The sequence below is a fragment of the Osmia lignaria genome, chromosome 2, assembly GCF_051020975.1.
Source record: "Osmia lignaria lignaria isolate PbOS001 chromosome 2, iyOsmLign1, whole genome shotgun sequence".
Taxonomy (NCBI): Eukaryota; Metazoa; Arthropoda; class Insecta; order Hymenoptera; family Megachilidae; genus Osmia; species Osmia lignaria.
Window position 1 is genome coordinate 11,760,151 of NC_135033.1, and position 19,996 is coordinate 11,780,146.

A 19,996-nucleotide genomic window follows, 5' to 3' on the forward strand; every position below is an offset into this window, starting at 1 on the left:
ATCGGTAACACGTCGAATAGTTTGATCCATTTTTGCATAGATGGGACTATGGTCAAAAAATGGGAATGTCAGAAGGTAGACTGATGCGCTTCAGCAGGAAACAACTACTTTATAGCAAGAAATTGCGATTTCTCGTTTTGCAACAAGGGGGATTTAGTTAACATGTTTCACAGTTTATTAATGAAACAATTGTAGTACAATATTTTATTATAATATAATAATAAGAATTATAATATTGACATAGCTATAGCTTGCCCCCGTTGTATGAGACACCCTGTGTACTCTTAGATCTTCTCAGATACCAGTATTTGAATTACTTTTGGAAAGAATTGGTATTCGCGTTTCACGTGATTCTCGTCTACAGCCATTCTCGTTGTTGATCGTCGGTGTAATTCGGCGTTGCGTCGTTGACAAATCTCTGAAAGGGACATTATAATTATCTTATAATGTATAAAATATTTATTTTCTCATTAATTCTTAACATATTCACAATCTCATCGAATAACCTTTTCCTTTCTTAAAAATGATTTTTTGTATTTTTACATTAACTAGTGGAACGCCCCGTGCTATGCACGGGGAATTAATCAGTTAACATTTGATAAATATATTATAAATAAAATACTTATGGCCACTGCTCGAGTAAAGGTAAGTAAAGGTAAGTAAAGTCGCGTGAAAAATAATTTTAAATTTAAATTTTTGCAAAATTTAGTTCCTTTTTTTTGCCGCCAGATTCCTATTGACTAAAACCCCACGGCGACCAACACTGGCGCTAATTGAGTGGTCATTTATCATTGTAAGAGTACACATATAACATTTTTCTGCCTTGTTTTCGAGCATGCGTACAACATCTCAGCGTCACTCATAGACATGTTTCCGCGTTATTAAAAGAAAGGATTTACCTGTGAAAAGAACTCTGACGCTTTCTTGGTGGCCAGAGATGAAATGCGCCGTATATCAAAGGATTCACCAAACTGTTGCTCATACCAAAGAAGAATATTCCGCTTTGTAATTCTTCGCTGAGCTGTAAATATCGAACTTCAAGGATTGAACGTATCGATTTCAAATACTTGAAACTAATTTTACAGAAACTAAGCTTGGAAAAATTCAAGTAATTCATATATCACCTCTTAACTTTGCACTTGCAATGTTAATAAAAATATACTTACGCGTTTGTCAGGATTAAGGAACATAAGTATTATCATCATCGTATAGTACGGTGTCCACCAAAGCACAAAAGCTGCCACGATCACCACGCTGATCCTCAATGATTTCACTTTTGCTCGATGCATTAATTTTCTTCGATTTACATTTATGTTTCTATTCACGTGATATAAATTGTTGTTGGTTAACTCAAGTTTGAACATTCTTTCGCTTCCTGAAATTCATTTTAAACAAAGGTATATATTTTTAAAAGCCATCATTTGTTTAAAATTATATCTTTTAAATTTCGAGCTGAAGGTTTGAAATTGAAATACACCTACGAGAAATTGTGATTACAGTAGAAACGTAGGTGGCGATAAGAATGGCTAGTGGAAGAAGGAACATGAAGAATAAACTTAGGGATACGTAGAGTTGTTCCTGCCACGCTTTTGTGTAGAAACCATGGGTCACGCATTGTGTGAATTCTTCAATGAATGGTCCTCGAGCAATGTGGAATATAATAACCTGTAAATAAAAGAAAAGAAAATTATCAAATGGATTATTTTGAAAGATAGAAAGTCTGACATGGTCTGAATTTGAAACTTAAGGTTAAAACAATGAAGAAGAAAAAAAGATATAGTAAAATTTAATTTGATTTTTTTTTATTTCGATTAGAATTTTTAAATATCGTTCCAATATTTTTCTTCGTTTAATTCTCGCAAACCCGAACACGCTCGAAACATCATCGTTCAATTGTAAACAACTGCTGAATCGTCGCCTATTCATCAGAAATGTGGCAGAATAGAAATTTTGGCTAAACGTTTTCAAACGGAAAATTCATCGTGTCTTTTTGAAAAAAGCTTAAATTTGTCTAATTATGGATTGACAAGTTCCTTCGGTCTCAATGAAAAGAATTTGTGGAAGTAACAGGTGCACGGACTGTCCAAGCATCGGTTTATTATTTTGGTTGTTAAGGTAGATGATAGTTCTAATTAAAATTGCAAGATTTTGAAGAATTACTTTGAGTTTAAATACATTCATTTGACACCCCTTAACTGCAGTCCGAAGATCCCGTAGTTACAACCATGGTGAACGATTCAGCTAAAATTTTCGCGCTGGTCGTTACGGCGATCAGAAACCTTCGAGAACTGAAAGGCTCGACTTCAAAAGAAATTTTGAATTACATCTCGAACATCTATGACATTTCTCCGGATGCGGCCCGTCGTCAGGTTAGATATTCCTTATCCTTATTGTTAAATATTGCAAAAATGATAAACGAAATTTGGTAAAAATAAAAATACCATCTATTAGAACTTAATTAGAACTTAAGTAAAATAATCCCTTGAGGAAATTAAACAATAGAATATTCGCCGTGTAAGCTATCTTTTTCCTACACTTTACTTTTCCCTAAATGGTGTTCGCCAACAGATGCAAACAGCTTTGAAACGCGGCGTGGCTTACGGGATCCTGAAGAAGAATGGCGGCCACTATATCCTACCAACCAACAGCGAGATGAGACTACAGGAGATCGCGGAGCAGGAGGTGAACCTGTTGGACATTTGTCGCAAAACGAAAATGCAGAAGAAGATGGGGTGTAAATGCAAGAAGCGACGGCGCAGACGAAGGAGGAGAAGGCGAACGAAGAAATACTGCAGATGCAAGAGGAGAAAGTCGAGGAGACGGAAACGAAGACGCAGGAGAAGGAAGAAGAAGAGGTGTAAATGCGGCGGTATCATAAACAGACGCGATCAATGTAGAATGAAGCGAGCCATAACACCTCGAACTGTTGACAATTTTGAGGAGACGAAATCTATGGAACTGCCAATCGAGGCTTACGAGGAGAGCGAGCGTAGTTCCGTGTCCTCCGTATCCTCGATAACCGATTAGAAACGTAAGTTCGTATTCTTCTATGGTGGCACAATCATAACTGATAACATATTTCAAAGAGAACAAGTGTTCCTTATTAGAACAAGGAAAAGAAACCGATTTCAAGGATTGTTTCTTTAATAAAAAATGATAAGTGGTTAGGGGTGTAAGTAGTAGAAGCGTTAATCTCGAGGGGGTGACAATGCAGAGCTTGAAATAGCAGCAATTTATCCGAGTAACTGTAATTTATTTTGTTGGACTGATGAAGCGGGTTTGCAAGGGATGGAAGAAATTTAGTAGAAGGAAAACTGTAACGAACGTAATTAGCAAGAAATTCGCGGAAAGAGCGTTTGTTGGGGATGAAAAATGAGAAAAGCAGGGTAGGCGAAGTGATTGAAATTTGTTGCGAACAAAGTTGCAAGAATTAGTAATTACAAATCTAGTCTTATCATTTTTTAATTGATTAATGTGTTTTCTAGTGGGACAAGAATTGGTAGGAATAAAGTTCCTTGAATTGTCGTCGATATGGAAGATTCGAAAAGCAACTTTCTTCATGGAAAATGTATCTTTGGAAAGATAATTATTTTTGAACGTATTTATATTCTTATCAAGTGTATACGAGTTTTTACTGCTATCTGTTTATTTCTTCCAAACGTGTCTCTTCGAGTGCATGTTACTCTTTATACAATATTCTATTTTGTCTAATTTAATAGTAATCTTGTAATAATGTTTTTGAGAGTAAAAATATACAAATTTTTTGGCCAATTAATTTTAATGATTCTTTTTCAGAATCGAAGTGCACAAAAAGCTCATAAATAAATATGTACACATTCGTAGGTTTATCATTTTAAAATCGGTGATAAAACACTTCGCAGAATAAAGTTAATTAATTCCTGCGATGAGCAGGCAATTGGATAGTATCCAGGTACATTGAAAAATTACCATAACGTTAAATAAGATCCTTGGTATGGTTAACGAGAATTTTTTTAATTAGCGTATCGAACGCGTTAATTAAGCGTTAAGTTCGATAAATGCTAAGCTGTCCGGGGGAGAAAAACATTGATCAGAGCAGAGAAACTGGTTTTCGCGACACTTTTTTTTTCTCTCCCCACTCTGACTCAATATTATACTAATAGATAAGTTTTTCCACGGTTACGGATGTAACGCAATTACTCGTTATTTACCAGACGAATGGTTATATGAATATTATTTCTATTTTCATACTCTGAACGTCTGGTTTTCCCTGACATTTCTCGTATCTACGTCCTCGACATTTATTTAAGGAAAAAGAAAGGTACTAGGTAAACTTTTAATTTATCCGTTGGATTTCTGCCGGTAGCCGAATGTCAGCTGCTATAAATTGCTTTTTAATTGCGACGGAACGAGCCACTCAAACTGCTTCGTTTCACGGATCGATCTTCTCATTTGGCCCGGGAGTAGACGAATCTTCCGAAGTTCGTTAGAATTCGTGTGTGAATCTAGTTTTCGCGACAGCAATTTCTGCTAATGATTATCAAATTAGGAAACGATAAAGGTACTTTCCACGTTGCATGAATATTTAAAAAAAAAACAGAGCTCGAGGTAGAAACTTAATTGTAAGTATTAGGCTAACTATTAAATTTCAAAAAATTTGAATTTTAAAGAATTAAATAAAAATAAATTCTTACCTGAGGAGTAGCCAAGATGAATGACAATACCCAGCAAACAGCGACCAGTCTCAGACACCTATGAGCGGTATTCAGTCCCTTAATAGGAAACCTAACAGCTATAAACCTGTCCACTCCGATCAGCACCAGAATAAAAGTGCTCAGGTACAAACTGAACACCTGTAAGAATTTGAACATCTTACACGCCACGTTTCCCCATATCCATGCAACGCTATAGCTCCACATAGCTTCACCACCGATACAGAACACCGTGACCAATAAATCAGCCACAGCTAGATGGAGGATCAAGGTGTAGATCGCAGAACAACTGTGCTGTCTTCGACGGTTCCTCGCGATCGACCAGATGGTTGCTACATTTCCAATGAAACTTAGGCACGCCATGACAGATAATACGATCACTTTGAGAAAAGTGCCGCTGGTTAGTTGAGGAGCGTGTTCCAGACATGTTACGTTGTTTAAAGTCTCCAAGTGGAACAGGTGGTCGAGTTCGCTGATGTTGCGCTCTGGTCGCAGGTCAAGAGCTAAGTCAAGGCCACGGGAATGACCCACGAAGTCGGTCAAATTGTCGCAGGCTGGTAATAACATCCACGGAATGTCTGCTGGTGATTTATGGTACGCTGTCATTTTCTCTGTTACTTTGATTTCGGTTTTCTAATCATTGTCCTTTTCATTGGTGGCTTCGTTGGACAGGGTTGCTGATCTGTAAAATTAGAGACTGAGTTAGAATTATTTAAAATTTGGAGATGGTTAAAATTTTGTTTGGAATAAAGAAGATGAGATATGTAATTTTAGAATGGTTCTTGTACTGTTATTATTAATATTATAATAATATTTAGGGGTTTTGTGTTACAGTGGATGGAAGAAATAAATAATCTTCATTTTATCGACAATGAGTTTGTTCGTACGTGTGTTACCAATAAACGGAAGTTAGGTCAACCCCGACATTGATCCGTTTCCCTTTGTTTGCTTGATCATAGAATCGTGAAAAAAACAGTTCCCTATTTGCGATTCAAATGCTTCAGTCGTGGTATTATGATTGCAAGTGATTCAATGTATAAACACATTCCGGTGTTTCATCACTGACGTGCACTGGTGTGGAATTTTTAACAATGAAGAACTATGTGCTTGTTATTTTCATTCTTTTCAATTCCTAATTGAGTCTAAGTATACAAAATATGCAGCAAGAAACATTAAAGAAAAAAAGAAGATACCAACACGAAATACCTAATCGTGACTTTTTGCGGATAAACTCATGTAATATACTGCATTGTGCAAGCATCATTACCATTTCAGATCAATTCTTTGTTCCTTTTTTCCATTCATTTAACCGAGCAGTTTAATTTGTTGTATAATAAAGTAATTACACTTTCATTATGGTTCATATTCATGAATTCGTATTTTCATAAAAACCGATTGATGATGATTTTTTGTTACATATAATTAACAGTTGTAACGTTGTATAAGAGTTAAAGCATAAAACATGTTTAAACTCCAGAATCTGCACATTTTTCTATAAGAAATAGTTTGTATATTTACATTCAGTGAATGTTATTAAATATTTATTAAACAATAATTTGGTCTTTATTCAAATTAAAATAAATAAGTGACATATAGTAGATTGCAAAGTGCATATACGTATTGTTCGAATGAAAATTTATCATTCCATAAATTTGAATGAATATTTTCTTGTAAATTTATAGTGCACTTAATTATTTCCTTACATTTATTGCCTTAGGATAAGTGGTGTTTATTTAAATTTATTAATTAAAAACTGGTGTCATTTATCATTATTTCAACACGATGACTATTACAGTGGAACAAGCGTGTAATATGATAATAAAAATCATTGGCGTAACTATTTAAGAACCAGGGTAGGCATGGTTTCCTCTCAAAATTCCAAACTTTTAAAACTTCAAAATTTTTTAATTCTTATGCTTACCAGTTTCAGTTACCTCTAAAATCGTAGCACTATTGTAAGAAAATTTAACACTCAATAACATCAGTACTTTTGAAAAAACACAGTATAACGATAAATTCTTCTACATCCATTATTTTCATAGTTTTCAAAACCATTCACTCATTTTCTTCATTTTTAATCAATTTTCCCATTTAAAACTAATCACAACACACTTATCAAATTTTCAATGTTGAACTCACAGCTTTGAAAAAACAATTTCATTGAAAATCTTTTTCTCCCGTCGGTTCATCCGGATCCATCTTTGAATTCGAATAGAATTTTCAATGGTAAAGGAAATAAATTCTCAGTCAGATTCTTCTCGTATCTATCCGTTTTTCCGCTTTGTCTCCGATAACAAAATTAACGGGACACGATAATTTATAGTGAGTGCAAAAAGTGGGCTGCATCGAAAAAATTCCTTTCGTTTTCACATCGTTCCAACGAGAGAGCGTCGCGACGCCCGTTCTCAAGAAGCTATTCGCTTTTTTCCGCGACGCTTTTCTTGCTCGCTGCTTTTTCATTCGAACGTATTATACGATCGAAGAGGTGTCATTATCAACGATAATCATCGGCTTGATAAAAACTGAAGGCAACGTTGCTTATATTACAAGTAAATTCAACTTATGATCATTTCTCATCATTTTTCTAGAAAATTTGATTTCCTTACAACGTTTACTTTTCCTTATTAATTATCACTAATTGAAATTTTCAAAACTTCCAAAATAATATTTTATTTTTCATTTACACATTGTGCAGACTCGCAATCATTTTTTGGAGTAGATTTAGTTACTTATAACGTATAAAATTATTAATTTTTATTACAATGTTTATTGATCCTTAACAATTATCACTAGTTCGTATTAGCAATCTTTTAAAATAAGAATTCTATTTTATTTTCTATTTAAGATGGCAACTGTATAACTGTGTCACGATCATTTATTTCACGATCTCAGTTAATTAAACTGGAGTTTTATGAATTTTTATTATAAATATTTGAGAACTTTCGATGTGGTAACTTGTTCGCGGTACGGAAATCGACTGACGATGAGTCGAGCGGAAGACAACGCTGACACTGTTTGCTAGTTTTTCTATCCTTTATTTTGATCTTTCCCTCTCTCTCCGTTTCTCTTGCATAGCAATGTAAATGTTAATACGCAAATGATACGTTTACCAACGGGCTCACGATTAAGTTGTCGTTAATGGCACTTGGAAATCGAATGCCCTTCTGTTTCTAGCGGTTTTTTCATCAGTTCACCAACTTCCGGTTTATTAATGTCTTTTTTGTTGGTATTCGATGGTCTTACATGATTACTTATGATACGGTTGATTAAAAGTCTGTAGTAATTATTATACCTACATCAGGAAGTGTATAAAATAAGAATTTCAAAATTTAAAAACTTGTGTTCCCTATCTCCTTCATTTTTCCATAATGCCATGGAAATTGCAATTTCGCATCTTTCAAAGCATCGAAATAAAAATGAAAAAGAAAAAAATGAAGTTAGATTACGAAGAAAAGTATCGATGAAACGCGGATACTATAGGATATGGATGGTGTTCTGTGGCGTGCGAGGGAACGAAGTCGACATTGAGAAATGAAAAAAAGTGATCAGCCCCTACAAAATCCCCGACGGTGCTGTTTGACCGAGGGATGGAATGATGCGGAAGCTGGCGAGCGAACTCATGGTTTAAACATCGTTCCGGCTTAATATCAACGAACGCATAAAAAGCTGTTGCCTGGGTAACGGGGGTGAGGAACTCTTTTGCCTGGTTCAGGAAACAGAAACAGCTACTTCAACCCTTTTACTATAGCATTTTCCGTTGAAAAACATTACCGTACGTTTATCCACTTTAACGCGTGAACAGTAAATAAAGTAATTTTGTTTCAGAACATTTGATTTTTAATGAGTTGATATTAAGGAACATCAAATTTTCTGACATAATCAGATGAAAGAAATTATCCAAATTAGAAGCCGCGAAGTTTCGAAACAGTGCTAAATTACAATCGTCAGAAACTTGACAAAGATCCGTATCATACATTCGTATGATAATTGTCTCCGTTCCTCGACACGATCGGCACGCCTGTCACGGATCGTAAAGTTGGCCGGATGTAAAACTAAGTATCGGGCCTCTTAGTCATATACCTAATCTCGCAATTCAGTCAGCAGTTAGAGCGTGAAATTCTCCAGGACTCGAATTTGAAGTGGCGTGATCAATGAACGGTGCAGCGGTGATGCGAACCTTCATCCCTTCGAAATTGCGGTTGCGTTTACCGCCTTGCTTTATGCCCTGAATCCCGTGATAAATTCCACCGGCACAATTAGCAGTACCCTGACGTTATACGGCGAAGTAACCTGGAAAACTTTCTAACGAGCCGCATAAAACTATCTAACAACTTACGCGGAGATTTATCGTCTACTTATTTCTTTTCTTCGGTTTCACTCCTGTTCTCGAGGACTTCCGTCGCTGATACTGTAATTCAATTTTAACTCTTCGAATACAAGAATTATATGCAATAATTATTTTTTCTTTTTTGTAATACAATTCTTTTCACGTACGATTCATATATCTTATCGCGACGTTTTTATTTATTATTCAGGACAGAGTAAATATGGTATAGAAAATTTTATTTAAGGCGGTGCTGGCATCGGGCACACATTTGTACGAAAGCGTGGAAATGTAAGGGAGCAAGGCTGGAGCGAATGGATCACTTAACTTTGTTTCTTCCATTATTCATTGCGCCGACTGTGAAAGGCTCACAATATACTAAACGCTTGCGGTTGCTTTCGCCTCCACAGAGAATCTCCTTTGAATAACATGGGAACAAATAAAACGGCCCTCGAAAACAATTCCATTCATGGCTTATCGTTGCTTAGATTTTATTTCAGATACTTGACCCTGTGATATATTAAAAAGATAACATTAACATGATCCTTATTCCTCGCTATTGCAATATTAAAATAAAGAAAGAAGATTGAAATATCGAACGTTAATAAAAGTACTTTTGTACATTTATTTTTAATAGACTGTAAGAGTGAATTTTAAAATCAGCAGGAACGCGACCCAGATTCTTTCAATAAAATAACGTGTCACACGTCGCTGTATTCTTGGCTAGCCGAAGTATTCTGTGCGCGAAATTTACGAAGGGATGTGAATCAACCGTAGAGGAGAGTAATCCAAATCCAGGTGTTCTTTTGTCGACGCAGCGGTTTGCACGCCTAAATCTTCAAGTACATCGTACACGGTGTCACGAAGCTTTAGGGAGCTTTTACTTCATCGATAACAGGCTTTCCGATAAAATATCTCGGCTCGTTCGACCTCTCGTAAAATGTTATCCGTCTCGTAAAAGCGTCCTGTAAGACTGGTTTCATTTTGACAAAATTTACGCCAACCCGTATCGATGGTTGATAAACATTTACTTCTGAGATTTTATATTTTTAGTTAACACCTTGGTCGAAAATTAAATTTAAAATTGTCATGATTTCAATGAACCACCCTTACAGATAATTATAAACTTTCTTCACTGACTGTATCGTCAAGCCAATTGTGAAGGACTCGAGCAATCTATCAATTATGTAATACGATTGTTGGATCCATACTTGGTGCAACTGCAGTACTAATAATTATCAGTTAGAGGAAGTTCCTTCGTTAATACGCCTGTGTTTCGTGATTCAAAGTTCATTAACAATTAGAGCGTTACGATGGCGGAAGGTACAATCATTTTGCTTCTGTTTCGTGCTAACTCGGAAGACAGAAGTTTCCTTGGTCAGACAAGTTTCGTGGTAGTTCCACTTTTCTTTCTGTAATAACTTCAACGTCAAGTAGCTCGGCTTCGCTTTGCAGTTATCGCAGTTTCAAATTACCGCGAGTTTCACCGTCAACGCTGCGGTTTCGTTGCATTCCGAATTTTCATATGCAATTCTTCTGGAATTTTACATAATCTAAGCTGACATTATAAAATAAAAATCTACAATTCATGAAAAATGGTCATACTTCGTTTAAGAAAGTTTCTTGCGATTCGTAGCTATGTACAATAGATAGACAAACGACAGGGTATAATGATTCTAATAAACTTTGTCGATTCGCTAGCATCGGTCACAACCTCAAAACGTTTTCCAGCCTCGATACGAGTCCATCCAATTTAACTTGGTCCCTATGTTCGAACTATTCTGTTCGTCTAGTCCAATCGCCAAGTCGCCAATCTCGAATCGAGCATGTTGTTGTCTTTAGCACCGAACTGCACAACGGACGGAAATTAGATTGTTCTGCAAACGATGTCGTATTTCACGTCTTGTTTCGTTCATAAACTCCACCGACAATGCTATAAGATGCCAGTTTGTGTTTGTAAATTTTGCTGAATCAACCGCAACGTTTCGATGCTTTTCACAGAAAATTAAAAAAAATTAATTCTGAAATTAGTTGTTCATATCCATTTTTATCAGCCTACCCTGACTATTTCACCCTTTCAACTGTTCACTCTCTGATGATTTACTTTTTCGCACCTCCTATTCCTCCCATAGCATTTCCACCCCCCTGGCGACATTATATCACTCAGAGAGTCATCGTTTGGTCATTTATTTGACCCGTGGACAGAAGCAAAGGCGAAATATTGCATCGAATATTGGGTCGCCGTTCATCATTTACCGAGCCACCCTGGTGCGTGTAAATCTTTTTCACTGTCTCATCGCGCAAGAGGGCTGAAATTCATCGCTTGTCCGCGTGCATTTACGTATGATCGATCAACCGATCGATTAACGAGCTTGCCATTCAAATCGCGACACGACACCCTATTTCGTTACTTTCCAAGGAGGGAAAACTTTATTTGGCAGCCTCGGCTGTGCCGAATGTGATCTCTATTTCTTCTTATTCCGCGATACGTGACACGCATCCGGTAGAACGAAACGCGAGTTAAGGCAGCTTAGAAATAACACAATATTTCATACGCAGCTCACGTACCATGTTTCTCTGTTCCCTCGGTACGTTTTTGCTTTTCTCCCGTCGTCCGCGCCACTCGAACGCCGGGCTACGTTGAAAATTCATGGCTAATGGTTCGTCGACGTTAACGAAGTTTTTCCATCAAAATTATAATGCTTTATTGTGTTCGGATTAGATTTTCAGATAATTCATAGACGATATCGGATTCTCATTACTTCTCAAAATTCATCCAAATATTTTGCCACTAGTGTTTTAATAATTGAATATTGATCCATCATATAAAGCCTTGCTGTTATTCTCTCTTATGATCTATAGAAGGGTTAATTTTCTTCCCTTTCACCTGTGTTATCAAACTTTGCTACACTTGTTCGGTAACGCAACAACAAATTAGTTGGTATGAAACTTCTCAGCAGAAGTATGCTTGTAACCGAGGCTATTGTAGATGCGCGAATATGCGAGCAGACGGAATCGTTTCCGGCTGGTTGGTGTCCCGGATGCGGAAAGACGAGCGTTATATCGGCGTTGAACCACTCGCGAGCGAGCTGGACCGTGCGAGATAACGCGACGACGTTATAAATCGTTGCGATTTCGTTTCACCCTTGAGTTTCCACATTCAAGACCTGCACCAACGATACCAGAAATGAATCCATTCAGCCAACATAATGATAATTAACAATACTTGGTAACTAATCAAACTGAGCATTAAATAGAAAGATAAATTGTTACACGTGAATTGGAAAATTTTCATTTCGAATTTTCACCACATCCGGGTTATTTATATTATTATTAGGTAATTGCAAAATTTTTAATTAATACATCTGATACTTGATTCCAATTTTACTTAAAAATTCATTATCATCAAAAATGATGAATTATGAGTTTTAAAATACATACGAAATCACCTTTGTTAGAATTTTCATAATAGCTGCAAGTTTCAATTTCCTCCATATTATTCATTTAAGGCATTCAAATGACTCTTTATGCTGGTAGGACGCTATTGTTCACCAGTTTCGTTTAATTCATTTTTTATTTTAATTTCAGCGAGGTCTGCCTTTCGGAAGGGTGGAAAAAAAGAGGAGCAGTGGAAAAGAAGAAGGCGATTGAAAAACGTCGCCTATGAAGGTAAATGCGGGATAAAGATAAGGGGTGCGCGCTTGCTGGAAAGCGTGGAATACGAAGAAAAATATTCTACCTTGCACCTTGAAAGGTGTATCCAACGCGAGAACGTTTAAACGTGAACAAACGAGAATTTTATCCGATAACGTGGATTCTTCTATTTTCTTTTTTTTTCTCATTCGTGTTTCTTCTGTTTTACCAGTTTGCACCCCTTGGGATTGATATTTATGTTTTCATCTGTGGTTGTGAATAGTTCGTAGGTTGCACCGCATTTATTATTTCACTGCAACGATTAACATGCTCTGCTGTAATTGTAAATATGTAAGATGAAGTTTATAAACTTTTATAAATAATAAGGAAAGAGTTTTTTAAATGAAAATTCAGTATGATATAAGAGGATTTTTGGGAGAATACAAAAACGGACAACGATCGAAGAAAACATAAATTCGTCGAATCTAAGATAAATCTGGGCGACGTTATTGCTTCTATAGCATTTACTGATTTCTATAAATTGCGTCCCATTCAACTTCTTTTCCAATTTTTCCAGTCTTGATTCGCTTAAAATTTCGTTCACGAGGTAGTACCGTTCCGGTTATATCGTTTCTGAAGATAAAACAGGGATAAAGATAAGAAATGCATCTGTTGAAAGCGCAACAGAGTAGGGAGAAAAATGTTCCTTGTCATTTTCTTTCTGCTTGTCTTTCAACGAAGGAACATTTTGCTCGAGAACTTTCCTCCTCGTTCTTGTCATCGTTTTCTGCTTTGCTTAATTCCACGAATAAAACTGTTCCGTGAAGTTTTAAAATTCCTTAATTAAAATTAAAATAAAATAGTGCAGACCCAATTTTAAATAAAACCATGATTGCCCCTAGCACTTTTTCCGGGCGAAACACTTAATCATTTTCAAAATATTATGAACGCGATTTTAAGGGCATCTGTTTCTAATTAAATATTTTCAATAATCTCGATTTTTGCCCCAAGCTCCACAATTTCCTGGAACAATTTTAAGTGAAACAATCTTGTCGCATTTTTAATATATCTTTTCTTAGACTGAAGCTAAGGGGTCACGATTTTGGGAGTCCCAGGGGGAGACCTGGGCGTGTCTGGAAAAAAGCATGTCTACCCTTTTTGCATCTTAAGTCACTGACTGAAGTAAAATAAAAATGCGTTTCTAGGAAGCGTCGCCTTGTTGAAAGGTTTCAGAAGTTGACCTAAATCGCGCAAGCTTCTTCGTGGAATTACTTTAAGAGGCTGTCTAATCAGCCTTCCTGTCTGTTCATGCGGCGGTTCACTTACAATCGATTTTACGGTGCATGAAACCCGGTGAACATGGAAAAGATCGACGGGCACGCGATCGCCCGAGGCCTAGTTGGATCCCTTGCTTTGCCCCGGGTTATTCACTAACTGAAATCAACTAAACGTCAAACAGCAACTCAAATAGTTCTAACAACCCTGTGATTCGTTATGTGGAGGTTAATATAATATTATCCAGACGAAGATTCCTATAAAATAAACCTTCGCTTCAGACAAATTAATCGAGATTATTATGGTGAATCTACATCATAGGCTCGTGATTGCTTTCTATGCACGAGTCCACTTATGATTTTCCAAATGGATGCTATTAACAAACTTTCGAACGTCATCTGAATCGTACGGTGAAAGAGGGGTAGAAGTTTGCAGAGAGAGATATCTGACTGGTAAATGTTGTCTATTCTAGGGCGAATAGAGTTGCCGGAGATTCTACGGTTGAGAATGAAGGAGGATCGATGAAGCGACGTCCAATCTGTCGGATCGTCGAGTTACGCTCTATGGGACTTCCCTTATGTAGAACGAGAAATGAGAGCAAGCTCGCAGCGGGTAGTTTGCGCGGTGTCCTTTTGGAACTTCAATCTCCGGCTGGTTGAACACTCCCTGCAAGTCGTTCGTTGCGGGGTCCAGTTTGTCCAGCCAGCCAGGAGAAGTGGACGTTTCCGATGGGAAAGAGGCAATCTCGTCCTGAGTGCGAGTAACTCCAGGACGACGAATTCCTGCGAGCTAGTACACGATTACGAGCGATCTTCTCTAAAACCGAAAACCTGCCAGGACGGGGAATATTTTTCCTAAGATCTCGATGGTGCACCTATGTTATCTTGTTTGCGGACCGGAAATTTCAAGATTAAGCGTTGTTGGTTTTCAATGCGACTGCGGAGATGAGGAAATTTGTCGAAGAAAATGTCCCTCGAATGATTCTTAGCCCGGATGATAGGTGTACAATCTGAAGCCAATAAATAAATGTCTTCGACAGGAATTTTCAATTCTTTCAAAGTTTAGTTTAAAATTGAAAAAGATGTGTACCGTGTACTACCCGCGGATACAAATGGCTACAAATAGGAGCAACTAGACAACGAAAACCAATAGTCATTTATCATACAACTTCTCGGGAGAGCAACACATTTGTGTGAAAATGGCCGGAAACAGGGGTTAAATATTCGACCCTCCTTCATCCGTTGAGACTCGGAAACTCTGGCAATCATCATTTCATGTCTAGCTATTATTATTTCAGACTATTTATATCCATGGTACTTGTATTTTTATGAAAAAATTGAACTTTGGACTTGAAATTTCAGTCGAAGACAATATGCTTGTTACCTGGGCTTTGAAATTTTTTAATTTTATATATTTTGATATCATCCAGAAAATTTATAGATAATTTAACTTAAATTTCTGTCACTTACCTGTGTCCCTTAGCTCAGCCCGTTTAAATCAAATCTACATCTCACAGTCTACACCTTCAATTATATCTGAAAATAAATAAGTACTACAATCATGAAAAAGGTAATGGAAGGTAAAGAAAGGGAACAAAGTGTTGTAAAACGCATACCATATATTTCATAAATCTCACCATCGGAGAGAACTTTGAATTTATGTTGAATCCAAGTATTACTGGGCGATCTGCCTTCGTACAGATGTTCGATTTCTCGTGAATCATTCAAATTTTCGATCCCTCGAATAACAGATCAACAAACGTCGAACGAAAATGGCTTTATGTAAAACGCCACCGCTTAAAACTTTGCTTTTGTATCACTAACAAAAGTGATGAGTTTGGGATCAGGTTGGCAGTTGATAATTTGATCTTTCACACTACATCCTTTACATACTTTACAAACATTTGATCTGTATCACATAAATTTCCATTTGCAATTGCTTCGACTCAAATATACATACTTCTCTTCTTCGAATAAACGTCACTTTGACAGCCTAAGTCCACTGAATGCTGTTACTTTACCGTAGTAAAAATGGTCAGCAAAGTAAATTTCATTTCAAACAATTTATATGGCCATATGTGGTACAGTTGTTAATCAGAGAAGAGTTAACTCATCAGAATTTAGTATCTTGACTGTCACAGTAGAAAAGATCAACGTCTAATCAGACATATAGTAATTATCCAAGATACAATCGTTCTATTTCATAAATGAAGCTTTCCATTTGTTATCTTGAGGAAATAATTCAATTTCAGTGCCATTCAAAAATTCTCTTCAATCGTTAAACAAGATAATCATTATTTATTGCTAAAAATTCTCGTGTTCTTGATGAAAGATTCTTAGAATAAGGGTACGAAGTCGACTAACGCGAGAATTCACCATTGAAGCGGAAACCGGCGTGTATAGCGAGGCGGAAAGAGTCGTTTTCAATCAGAAACCAAGAACAATGCAGGATCAGTGCTGCCAACCTCTCCCCTCCCTTTGATCCACCCTCCTACAACGTTTCAATCCTCTTTTTCCTGTCTTCTTCCTTCAACCTCCATCTATTCACTCATTCTCACTCTCACGCTTGTTTTTCGGTGTTTACACATCCACACCATTACGTCCGTTTTTCCAGCGATAATATAAAAGTCCGTATTGTGTCGCAGCGTCGCGACGATGTCCGTCGTCGCGACGTGAGCGGCACGATGCTTATTTCGCAATTGTCCGGGAGATAACGGGCCTTCATCTGAGCATCTGTTGCATCCGACCAAGAAGTATGGATAGAAGGAGGAGCAACGACCTGGCGACGCTGTTCGTCCCGACGCCATCCGTCGAGCCGTGATGCAGCTCGGCTAAGCTTTCTCCTGAAACACCGGTACGTACACTCAAACACTGCAAGCTAACGAATCGTTTCGACTGTGTTACCATATTAGGTATATGGACAAGGTGTCCTGCAATGTGTGGGACCCATTGGCTAATGATTCTAATAATTAGTGCCTCAAATATAGAGTACTCTTCAGATAAATGAACATTTTATTTACTGCATGCCCAGAACTTTCTACATTTACAGTGAAAAACATTGTACTCGTCGCGATAACTTCTTTTTATCTTATCACGCTTCGTTGTGCATTGTACTTAAGATTGTTATAATTTTGCAGCCATATCATGAAAGCTACGTTCTCTGATACTTCCTTTACTTTTCTCGTCACGAAAACCTGTAATTAACCGCAGTATGCATAAATATTACATGATATTTAACGTTGAGCAAGTGCTTCTTGTTCTAACAGCGTTATAAAGATCGTTGCCTATCGTTTCTCGTGACTTTTTTGCATTAGTAAAAGCTACCTCAGAGATAAATTGTAAAATTTTATCAAATCGTACGATTCGCAACAAATAGAAAGATACGTATACAGATCGCATAAAGAAGAAACGGGGAAACATTAACAAACATGAATTTGTATATAAATTCCTGGTCGAACCGCTGATAAATATTGCATCGATTTCTAATTTACATGCAATCGTCGAACTTTTTACGATTGTGTGAAACAGCGTTGAAATAAGCGACATCGAGTGAAACGAAATTGTCGAGTGACCCGGGACAACGCCATAAATGCTGTTAAAAGTCGATAAAATACGAGTTGCATTCGATTAAATCTGCTTTATCCAGTTGATCAAATAAAAGGACAAGTTTGGTCGTTTTAAAAGTTTTCATAGATTCGAAAAGACTGAATAGATTTTAATTAAATAAATAATTAATAAATTAATTAAAAAGAAAAATTATTCTCACCGTTCAGCACGTGCACGTGAACGGTGGCAGGTTGATTAGGCATGGTAGTGAGATGGCACGTGTAGTTTCCGCTGTCAGCTGGTCCCACCCTCGCTATGCTGAGTGTTGAATTGGCCCCCTCTTCCATTAGGTTCGTTTTCACGCTGAAACACCCGTACATGGTGTTGAAATTTCAATTCCGAACTTTTCCTGCTGAAAAACACCGAGCGGCAGCGTACTCGTAACAAACGAGCAGCCCGATTTTTTAGATATCATCCTGCAGATTTTATATTTCCTCCTTTCTAGCTTTGCTTCTCCTCATCGTTCGTTTAATACACGTCGCTATTCTGAATCACAGAACAGACGAAATGACCAGCTCAACCATTTTTGAGCTCGCAGGCTTGAAAAAGTGATAGGGATTACGAAGAACTTTTTGCAATTACGTTTCGTGACGTTCAGAAAAAAGAGAGGAATGTTTTTGCCACTGGATAATATCCCTCGCTTCGCTTCCTTATTGTTATTAATTGTTGGCATTAGGTCTCTGGGAAAGTTATTTTCTCTATCGTTCTCTTCTTTGGGGCAGACAGTGTGTAATTCTTTGATGAATCATCCGATTCGAATGATTTAACTCTTGATAGTTACAGGTTAATCTGGACTGAACTAACCAGGCCAGTTAAATCACCAGTAATAATACAAAATTATTTAAATATGTCAACCAAATTGCAGATTGAAATAATAGCTCGAGCAATTAAATCATTCGTACTTATTACTAAAACGAGATGATTCAATCACGTTTATTATTCGTGCTACTGGCGGAAAACATTTTTCATGTCATTGAAATTACAGAACTGTTTGGTGGACAAATTTACAACTCTCCGGCAGAGTGTTAATCCCATTACCTCGGTAAGAAACGCATTCCTCTACTCCCGATGCAATTAGCAAAGAGGAAAAAGGAAACGTTCGAACAAAGACAAATAACAACGATTACAGAGAAATGCAGCAGCTGCCGGTGCATTAAGGCGAAACTGAAAGAAACCAGGGGTTACTTAACACCGTGGATCAACGAGCCATCGTCCTCAACCGGGGATATCGAACAAATTGCAGTGGTGGAAAGTTTTTCAATTAAACACCATTCCTTCGTCTTACGTTTCAAGTGAAATGGACCGATAACGAGGAATGAGATGTTCTTCGTTAGACTTGAATAGACAAAAATTAAAAAAAAGAAGATTAAGAGAGAAACGTTGAATATTCTTGATCATATATCATTTCGGTGATCTAAATTTCAATTGATCCTATTAAATACACACATCAAGGCACGCATAGGTACACGGTATATGTATGTATGTACAATAAAGCATAGGACAAAGCATCGTTAGATAATACAACATGACTTTCCAAGCTTTGGTTTCAGCGCTGTGACGGATTGATGGATCACGTTTCTCTATTGAGCAAAAGAACGAACGTGAAATTAATTAATGTGTTCGCGTAAGTAATACGTTCACCGTAACATGAAGATTATGTCAGATTAAGTCCAGTCAGCTGACGAATTAAGATTGATAACTTGCACTCTGCACGCGGAGGAAACTGCTGTTTTTCTTTGAACAGGAAAATCCTATGTATAATTTGATCTCTATGTATTACTTTGTGTAAATCTCTGTTTCCTTTCGTAATAACAACGTTAAAAATAGAATTCAATAATATTAATCGATTGAAACAAATTAATTTTTTTTTTACAAAATAATATTGCACACGTGGTACAAATTAATTCCACTTCCCGGAAACCACGTTTGTACTATCCAACTTTACTTTCCATGTTTATTCGAGCCCCATCGACAACGTTTTCGCGACGCAACAACCCTCTTTCACCCCCTGTTTCCCGGCGTCTCGGTGATCAGGCGTGTTTTCAAGGCTGTCAGAGTTTACACACGAAGCTGGGATCAAGGTGCAGGCAACCGGGGGTGGAAAGGCAACCAGAATTGTTGACACTGGATTATAACTTCGGCGTAACGAGCGTGACATGATTCCGTTTCCGTTGATACAAGCACCGCCACAGCCCGAAGGATCGATCCTTGCTGAGCTGGGATATATCGTGCATGATTTACGAGCCACGAAGACCCAGCACGATCAGTCGCATCCGGAGAATAGCAAGTGGTGCAAAGACTGGCTTTAGGCCGCAATCAGACATTGCATGAAATGTAACAACCGAGGAAATATTGTTGTTTCGTAATGTTTGCTCAGTTTAGGAAACTCGTATGGGTCGATGCGGTGAGTTTGCAGGAAGAATGGTCAATTCAAAGATCGAACAAGGTGGCAATTTAAAATTTCTAAT

The 19,996-nt window shown here is 37.3% G+C and overlaps 3 protein-coding genes across 12 annotated transcripts in view; 1 reads left to right on the forward strand and 2 right to left on the reverse strand.

Moving 5' to 3' along the window:
- Positions 1–179: 179 nt before the first annotated feature.
- Crzr (corazonin receptor) lies at positions 180–16,640 on the reverse strand. 4 transcript variants are annotated; one of them, XM_034329864.2, is made up of 7 exons: positions 15,539–16,640; positions 15,393–15,458; positions 4,674–5,373; positions 1,482–1,665; positions 1,167–1,375; positions 900–1,021; positions 180–418 (listed from the first exon to the last, which is right to left on the reverse strand). In XM_034329864.2, the coding sequence occupies exons 3-7, from the start codon at positions 5,295–5,297 to the stop codon at positions 295–297; spliced, it is 1,263 nt and encodes a 420-aa protein (XP_034185755.2). In that variant the 5' UTR covers positions 5,298–5,373; positions 15,393–15,458; positions 15,539–16,640; the 3' UTR covers positions 180–294. The 4 variants fall into 4 exon arrangements, with proteins under 4 accessions (XP_034185755.2, XP_034185753.2, XP_034185756.2 ...); XM_034329862.2 differs by lacking the exons at positions 15,393–15,458; positions 15,539–16,640 and adding an exon at positions 6,831–7,692; XM_034329865.2 differs by lacking the exons at positions 15,393–15,458; positions 15,539–16,640 and adding an exon at positions 5,579–5,799.
- Positions 1,931–3,626, forward strand: LOC117606875 (uncharacterized). Of its 4 annotated transcripts, XR_004582085.2 has the most exons (5): positions 1,931–2,115; positions 2,202–2,369; positions 2,569–3,031; positions 3,275–3,386; positions 3,486–3,624. XR_004582085.2 is itself a non-coding variant. In XM_034329876.2 (4 exons), exons 2-3 carry the CDS (start codon positions 2,226–2,228, stop codon positions 3,025–3,027), a joined length of 603 nt encoding a protein of 200 aa, XP_034185767.1. In that variant the 5' UTR covers positions 1,931–2,115; positions 2,202–2,225; the 3' UTR covers positions 3,028–3,031; positions 3,486–3,626. The 4 variants fall into 4 exon arrangements, 2 of the variants coding, with proteins under 2 accessions (XP_034185767.1, XP_034185765.1); XR_004582084.2 differs by having other exon boundaries at positions 2,569–3,386; XM_034329876.2 differs by lacking the exon at positions 3,275–3,386 and having other exon boundaries at positions 3,486–3,626.
- LOC117606873 (zwei Ig domain protein zig-8) overlaps positions 16,624–19,996 on the reverse strand; it is a 146,343-nt gene continuing 142,970 nt past the window's right edge. For 3 of the 4 annotated variants that reach the window (XM_034329869.2, XM_034329867.2, XM_034329866.2), the window contains 2 exons: positions 17,689–17,831; positions 16,624–16,765 (listed from right to left, as the gene is read on the reverse strand). In XM_034329869.2, coding sequence (XP_034185760.1) covers positions 16,644–16,765; positions 17,689–17,831 — 265 coding nt within the window. In that variant the 3' untranslated portion in view covers positions 16,624–16,643. Of the gene's footprint in view, positions 16,766–16,815; positions 17,117–17,688; positions 17,832–19,996 lie in introns of those variants that run through there. The other variant, XM_034329872.2, reaches the window with a different exon arrangement.